At 34.1% G+C, this 8638-nt stretch overlaps 1 protein-coding gene across 1 annotated transcript; it reads right to left on the bottom strand.

The window, feature by feature from the left end:
* Positions 1-1266: 1266 nt before the first annotated feature.
* On the bottom strand, positions 1267-3129 carry LOC113773534. The gene has a single exon (XM_027318173.1). It carries the CDS (start codon positions 3127-3129, stop codon positions 1267-1269), a length of 1863 nt encoding a protein of 620 aa, XP_027173974.1.
* Between the last annotated feature and the right edge of the window lie 5509 nt (positions 3130-8638).

Below are 8638 nucleotides of genomic sequence, written 5' to 3'. Positions count from 1 at the left end.
CAAAAGCTGCCCCATTTCTTCTTAGTTCCCTTAGGCTTTGTACGTTGTTTTTTTTGTTTCCTTTTAGAACCAAAGGACCAAAGCCCTTTTCCTTTCCTCCGTGGTCCCCACTGAAGTCAAAGGCCCAAGCCTTCAAGTTCTCTAAGTCTCCGGTTGTAAACCTCTTGGTCAACAAGAATAAAGGGATGGGAGTCCAGTTCTTTTCAGCACTGTGGCCCTGGCCTGTGACTCGCTTGAAGACTCAATTTTCTCCAGACAATCCCTCATGTTTGGTAGTTTTCTGTTCTATCCCTAAAATAAAGGCCACAAACCAAATATAAGTAGATATGTGCAATTAACACAATATTTATCAGGGATGAAAGGGGAAATTAATAATAAAATTACTAACAAATTATACCCTATCAGTTCACTATATTCTAATCAAAATACTTTAAATTACAAGCAATGAAGAACATATTATAGAACACGGCATAGATTTAACATTAAAGTATATTATTACCTCATGTAATCATCTACTTCTTCACAATTTTTCAAGATGAACAGGTGTATTCTTTGCAATTCAACCTCACTTAGATAACCAATCAGTGCTGCCCCAAAGGGCCGAGCCAAGCTAGAAAATATAGATAATTTTCCAGCAGCTTCGTGTTTCTCCATATTTCGTTCCGTTTGATTAAACCTAGTCGGAACATCATGCAAATACCTGGAAATGAATGTAAGACATTCATCATCCAAGTAGCGCTCAGCTATACAGCCTTCAGGTCGTGCCCTATTATTCACATAGCCTTTGTATTGACCCATTTTTCTATCCAAAAATTTTTTCAGCCCGAGTTGTTAGAAAATAAGAAAATTGGAGGTAAATCAAATAGGCATTATTAAAAATAAGAGGCATGTACCTCTCAAATGGAAACATCCACCGGTATTGGGCTGGTCCAGCAATCCTGGATTCAGTGGGTAAATGGACCATTACATCAAAGATATTTGGAGGAAAAATTTTCTCAAGTTTGCATAGTATTAAAATAATATTTTTTCCTGCATTTCCAGCTCATCTAGATAGAGAGTTCGAGGACAAATTTTTCGAAAAAAATTGCTGATCTCTACTAAAATCTGAGATACATCTTTTTGACAGCATTCCTCTAGTTGCTAGTGGAAGAAGTCATTGTATGAACACATAGTAGTCATGACTCTTCATTCCTAAAAGTTGACACTCCTTGGTCTTCACACACCGAGGAATGTTTGAAGCAAAGCCATCCGGGAACTTGATAGTGCTCAAAACTGGCAGAAATTCTTTTTCTCTAGGCGTGATAAAGTGTAACATGCAGGTGACATAACTTTAGATACGCCACCTCCCGGTTGTAGATGCAACTCTTCCCTTAATCCCATTTCTTTTAAATCCTCCCTAGCCTGCCATGTGTCCTTAGTTCTCGAAGGGATATTCATTAATGTACCTACCAAAGATTCACATACATTCTTGACAATGTGCATAATATCCAAATTATGTCTAATTTTATTGGTACTCCAATATGGAAGTTCAAAGAATATGCTCATCTTCTTCCAATTTGAACTGTTCTGCACGCGTTTTCTTTTCTTCTGTTGCAGCAAATCAGGTGCCTTGCCAAACTCAACTTGCTCAATACGAAGAAGTTGTTGGAGGACTTCCTCACCTGATAGGGTCCTAGGAGGCTGTCTATGTTCTCTTTCTCCATTAAATTGTTTTTTTTCTCGACGCCATTTATGATCAATAGGTAGAAAACGGCGATGGCCCATGTAACAACATTTGTGACCATTATTAAGATATAGACTAGTCGTCTCATCTAAGCACACAGGACATGCCTTGTACCCTTTTGTACTCCATCCCGACAAATAGCCATATGCTGGAAAATCGTTTATTGTCCACAAAAGTGCTGCACGTAACATGAACTTCTCCTCCCTGAAGGCATCATATGTCTCCACACCAGTGGCAAATAACTCTTTTAACTCATCAACTAGTGGTCTAAAGAATATGTCAATGTCATTTCCAGGTGCTTTGGGACCAGGAATAATCATTGATAGGAAAAAAAATGGATCTTTTAAGCATTTCCAAGGAGGTAGATTGTAAGGAACAAGGATAACAGGCCATATACTGTATGAATTGCTCATGGTTCCAAAGGGATTAAAGCCATCACTAGCAAGTCCTAGCCTCACATTTCTAGGATCTTCAGCGAAGGACTTGTGATTTCTATCAAAATCCTTCCAAGCTAATGAATCAGCAGGGTGTCGCATCATGTTCTCATTATCTACACGTCTCTCCTTATGCCACCTCATATCCCGAGCAATCTCTTTGTTCACAAACAGTCTTTGCAGCCTTGGTTTTAATGGAAAATAACGCAACACCTTTCTAGGTATTTTGGAATTTGGAGATTTATACCGCGGTGCTTTACATTTTTCATTTGGACAATGATCAAGGCCTTTATTTTCATTCCAAAAGAGTGCGCAATCATTTTCACAGGCGTGGATCTTTTCACACTTCAGCCCCAACTCACGGATGAAATTTTTTGCCTCGTAATATGAACTGGGAATCAAAGCTGTAGGAAATACTTGATGCAAGAACTTCAGCAACATATCAGTAGATTTACAAGTCCACCGATTCATTGTTTTCAAGTGGAGGATATGGACAATAAACGAGAGTTTTGAATACTTTTCACAGCCTGGGTATAGAGATTTTTCAGCCTCCGATAATAATCTTAGAAACCTACTTGCTTCTCCTTCTTTCTCGGTACAAGCACCCGTATCAAGTTCCGGTGAATGTCTCCAACTCTCACCAAAGTTAGCAACTCCTACATCATTTAACAGCTCCTCCATACTGTCAAAGTCACTATCGTTGTCATTTATTTCTATGTCATCATCCTCATCATCAGATTCAAACCCTTCGCCATGATATATCCACCTAGTATAACTATCAACAATTCCTCGACACAAGTGATTGGCCATGACTTCCTTAGTTTGATCCTCAAAATTATTGCATACTTTGCAAGGACATGGCAGTTTACAATTAGGATCCTTGCCTAGAAAAGCAAACTTAATAAATTCATCAACTCCATCTAAATACTTGGGGTCTAGGTAGTTCTTAATAGACATCCAACTCCTGTCCATATTGTTGCAGCCCTTTATCCTACCATAAAGAATATGACCGCCACATTATATAGAAAACAAATGCAATGTAATATGAACTAAATTTAAACTCCTCAAATACCAGCAATGGGATCCAAGGTGTAAAACATATTTTTAGCAAAAATCAACCATCTCAAGTACAAATGCATTAGTAAGGCAACAAACTAAATAGAATCTGCAGCCACAGTATACATGCAAAAGTTTGGCAAACAAAAGATAAAGCCATAACATGAATAATCAATTTCATAGGCTGATTTTGCTAGCTAACAGCACACTACATGTTCAAAAAACATAGGATCAGGCATCATATATTTGTAAAGGGAAGATGCCCAACGCAGAAATAATAGAAGAGTAAAGCACAAATATAAATTTCAAGCCTGAATAATGGTAAGAAGGAACAGTACCTGAAACTCAGACCACTCAATTGGTTTCCTTTTCCTACCAAGAACAGGAGCTATTTGCAATCTTAGCACAGCTCCAGATGCAGCAGTATGTGCCTTTACAAGAACCTCCTTACATCTGGTCTGAAATGCAACTGGGAGAAAACGTCAAGTGCTTTTGTCACCAACCCTGTTTATCAAGAATATCCCCAATTATATGGTAAGCCACTAATGTCTTGTATAATTAGTGGTAGGAATTAAGTCTTCAGATTTAATTCTAGAGAGAGAGAGAGAGAGAGAGAGAGAGAGCGAGAGATTAAAGTATGTGAGTTTGATTGAAGCAATAATAATTTCTAGAAGATATTTTCATCTATCTCATGTGTCGGTTCATTTAAGGCTAGGAAACTGATTCACAGCAGAAATTTATTCACATGTTCAGATGTAAAATAACTCACACAGTCAACTTACTAGAGTTATGTTTTCTTTCTTCTGTTTTCTATTTTAAATGCCATTTTTCCCACCCTGAACCTTGAGATACAACCAGAAAAGTATATCTGGAGATTTTTTTTTTTTGGCATAATAAGATGAACAAGTAGCTCCTCCAGTTTGAAATGTTTGATACATATCTTTCCAATATCCAGCATCAGACATTGAATGATACTGTGTTACATATATGAAGTTGACTTTTGACCCAAAAAAAAAAGCATCATACATTTTGGAAATGTTGTATGTAATGTATTGCTAAAAAAATACCAAGATTCACCTTTGTTGGTCATGTAAGAACTAAAACATTCTAGAATTAACCAAAAAATTCTTGTTATTTTTTTAGAAGTCATTACTGAGAATGGTTTCATTAAATGGACTTCCACATCTTGCTACCTTTTGTAGCACCTAGTCATATTGGCATTTCACATCAATAGGCAAATTCATCAATTTAAAAGGTGTACTCACTAATAATTCTGCTAATTATAATGGGTCAGCAGCTCTAATTATGTACTACAGTTCCTTGAAATGTACTGGAAATGGAACACAAGATCCCCAACGGTATGAAGACCAAACAGTGGGGAGCCCGGTTCTGATTATGATTGATAGATATCTCGTACTGATTGCTCATAATAAAGAAAAACTAATCTGCCACTCCAACCTAAAGCAAACAATGAGGCTAAACAACTGTTGTTTGCTATCCCTTTTTCAGCAGAAGCTACTTCTAAGAGTTCAGCATTTAAAAAGGTGCTCAGTACAGATATATAAATAGCATTGGAATTAAATTTTATTAAGAAAGACTGAACCTATGCAGGGATCCCAAATACTTTAGAATGACAGAGGGTAACACAGACAGGAGATGAACAACTTATCATAACATTGGAATGCAATAATAAGATTTCCTCCTTGAGTAGCAATGTTTATCATATCATCATCCAAAACCAAATAATTCACTGAACTTAGTTGTCAAAAAGGCACCATATCATTCACCGCTTTCTAAAATACATCAACAAGGTGTAAGAAATAGACAACAGGCAAATATCAGTGTAGTTAAGAGCACTGTAATTCTCCAATAGGACCATCTCTCCATGAAAATCAACTATCTGTCTGCCTACATTCATCAGATTACCATTCGAACCATCAGATTACTTTTTATCTGGAGAATTTAACAAAAATGGAGTCAACATCTGTCTCCCACTCAGGGCCAGTTCTTCCTTATCTAATTCTCTGCTTTAGTTCCTCACATACTGACCAATCTACTCCCATTATACTTACAGAGCCATATAAGATCAATCTTTTTTGCACGGCAAAAAAAGAGCATGCAGTCAAAACTCATATGCTCTATTTTTGTACAATCAAACCTCGTAACATATAGAAATTTTGACCATGAAGATTGTAAGTGTTCAGTAATGCACAGAATACATAGATTCAAAGTCAAAGAAAACGTTACAGGGGAGGGAAAAAAAATGAAAAACAGAAGCAAGGGCAATGCACAATGACAACTGCATACCACTGAACAGGTACTTCTAGCTTCTGTGCACCACTCTATTGGCAGCAGAAAAGTCTCGCAAAAAGAGAAGAGGAGGCAAAAAGGAAAAAAGGCATGCATCTGTAAGGACTTGAATACAAGGCATAGACCTTCTCCACCAGCCTCTTTAACATCCATTAAAGATAAATTTAGCATCTCCTTTTAACAAACTTAGAATCTAGAGTATCTTTAGGAAAAAGAGGACTTTGAGCATAATCAGTTTACTAACAAGAAAGACAGGTTTTCAAATTGCTCATATCTTTTAAGGAATACGTGACTTTGAACTAAATATGAGAACATCCAATTCCAGGTTAGTGAAAGTCCTTAAAGCTTCCACTGATGGCTATGCGCTTTACAATTAGCCTGAAATTGACTCATCATAGTTCCTAATGTCCTACCTGAGCTCGGTCAAGTAAATTGAAAAACAAACCATAGCTAAATGAAATTGTGGTCACCGGCTAAGATCAGAAAGCCATTTAGTGATGTGATAATATGGTTGACGAAGAAAACTAGAGGATATGCCAAAACCTATTATCAAAATTAGGGCCATAAAGCAATTGGAGAAAATGATCAAGTAAATAACAACATAGCTATGATAGCATCTAATAATCAAGAGCTGCTAAAAGATTTTGGGCAGAAATTTGCAAAAAATATTGTAGAATATTAGGGATTTGGAAAAATTGGGGAAAATGTATAGGAGAGAGAAAAATGAACCTTTCCAATGAAAACCTTGCCCTTTAATGCTGGACAGCCATGGTGATGCTGGTGAGAAGATTTGTTGTGTGGGTGAAAGTATCAGGTGCCGTGCGGAAGCTCTGTTTTGTGCTCAGTGCAGAAGCTTGTTTGTTTCAGCTCGGTGAAAGTTTGTGTTGCTCAAGTGTTCCGTTGCTTTAACTCAGACCAAGTGTTCCGTTGCTTTTGTTTTCAGAATGTGTTCCGCTGCTTTGGTCTTTGCTTTGCTTTGGATATTGTTTTTGTTGCGCGGCACTTTCACTATGATTTGATCAAAATTTTGACTTCACTCATTTTCCCTCCATTTGATACCAAAAATCATGTTTTTTTTCTGGATTTGTAATATGGTTTGAACCATAGATTTTAATGCTATAGTATTATTCTTTATTTTTTAGCAAAAAATAAAAATTTTCATCAACATAGGTGGCAAAATTTGTTAATTTCATATAATTGAAAATGTACTTTTATAATTTGCTAATATTTTATACTAATTTCTTATAATTGCAGCACTAAAGAACATCATGTAATTGAAAATAATTAAACTCAAATTATATGGTTATAACATAGTTTCAATAAAAATAATCATTTTCCCAACATTTAAGACCAATCATCATGTTTTTTTTTTATTTTTAATTTGGTTTGAAGCATAGATTTATTGCTATAGTATTATTCTTTATTTTTTAGTACAAAAACACAAATTTTCATCAATATAGGTGGCAAAATTTGTTAATTACATATAAGTGAAAATATACTTTTATAATTTGCAAATATTTTAGCCCTACAATTTTTTATAATTGCAGCACTAAAGTACATCATTAATTGAAAATAACGAAAGTCAAATTCTATGGTTATAACAGACTTTCATTAAAAATAATCAAATGCTATTAATAAGACATTATTGTTAAGTCAAAATCAAAGAAAATTTAGTGATGACATAATGTTATCACTAATTTATTCAAGATTATAATGACAAGAAAAGTCGTCACTAATTAAATTGCTAGTTTTTAATATTGTCAATTGCTAGTTTTTAATAGTTTTGTGAAAATATTGATAATGGTTGAGAAAATTTTGGTACATTACTGCAAGTAATAAATGTGCTTTTGTTCTTTTTCAAACATTTATTTTAATGTTTAATTTTGTTTAAAACTATTGTACTAGTATAGATTTGCAAGACAAAACTTAAGTTCTCAATAGTTAAAAAATTCATTACAGAGAAAACACAAAGTAGTAGTTGCAAAATGTGTATAAATTACAGATATTTTAATGTGTATAAATTACAGTTTATTTTAATGTTTAATTTTGTTTGAAACTATTTTACTAGTATAGATTTGCAAGACATAGATTTATGGGTAATTTCTTTTTTTTTTGCTTTCACATATTTAATTTATGTTAAATACAAAACCTACCAATTTCCCTCTCATAAAAATATTAGTGCAACACTTTTTGAATTTTACTTACAAACATTTATGTATTTAACATAAATTAAATGATTCAGAGTGAAATGCCCATAAAGAGCAGAATATTTGTTCATGTAATGGAGGAAACCCACAAAGAGTTGGTACTTTATGGGCCATTTCTTTTTTTAAAAAAATTTAATTTATGTTGAAAAGATAACCTGCCAGTTTTCGTTTTGTAAGAAATCAGTGTAACACTTTTTAATTTTACTTACAAACATTTATAAATTTATCATAAATTATATGTTTGAGAGTAAAATGCCCATAAAAAGTTGGTACTTTGAATAGATAATGCTCATTTGCCCATAAACTACACTCCCTGAAGGCTATTTTGTTAATTACTTTGTAGTACTTTGTTATTCCTTTGCTAATACTACTTGGCATGTAGTACAAAGGATAAATCTGGTATAAATTTCTTATTCCATTGATAAAAAGACCTGCCTGCCTTATAACTATTGTAATGAAAGATATATCTTTAGAGTTTATAACAAATTATTACTTAAGTTTGAGAAAATTATAAAATATTTATGCATAGTTTATCAAGATACCATTCGCAATTTTCTAATAAAAAAATAGGGGCTAAATTGTAAAAGCTAGGGTGCCATAATAGAAATAATAAAATTGGTGTATTACATATGGGGGTTAAATTGCAAAAGTTAGAGTGCCATAGTAGAATTAATGAAATTGGTGAATTACATATGGGGGTAAATTACAAAAGTTAGGGAGTAATAATAGAATTAAAGAAATCGGTGTACTACATATGGGGCTAAATTGTAAAAGTTAAGGTATCATAATGGAATTAATGGATTTTTTTACAACATTTGGGCTAAATCACAAAAGTTAGGGTGGCACAATAGAATTAATGAAAGTGACTTAGAAATAAGTACTTTAAACAGTGATGATTAATTCTTGTC

This window comes from Coffea eugenioides, chromosome 6 (assembly GCF_003713205.1).
Source record: "Coffea eugenioides isolate CCC68of chromosome 6, Ceug_1.0, whole genome shotgun sequence".
In the NCBI taxonomy this organism is placed as follows: Eukaryota; Viridiplantae; Streptophyta; class Magnoliopsida; order Gentianales; family Rubiaceae; genus Coffea; species Coffea eugenioides.
Note: the sequence above shows the minus strand (reverse complement) of the source record. Positions and strands in the feature narration are given on the sequence as shown.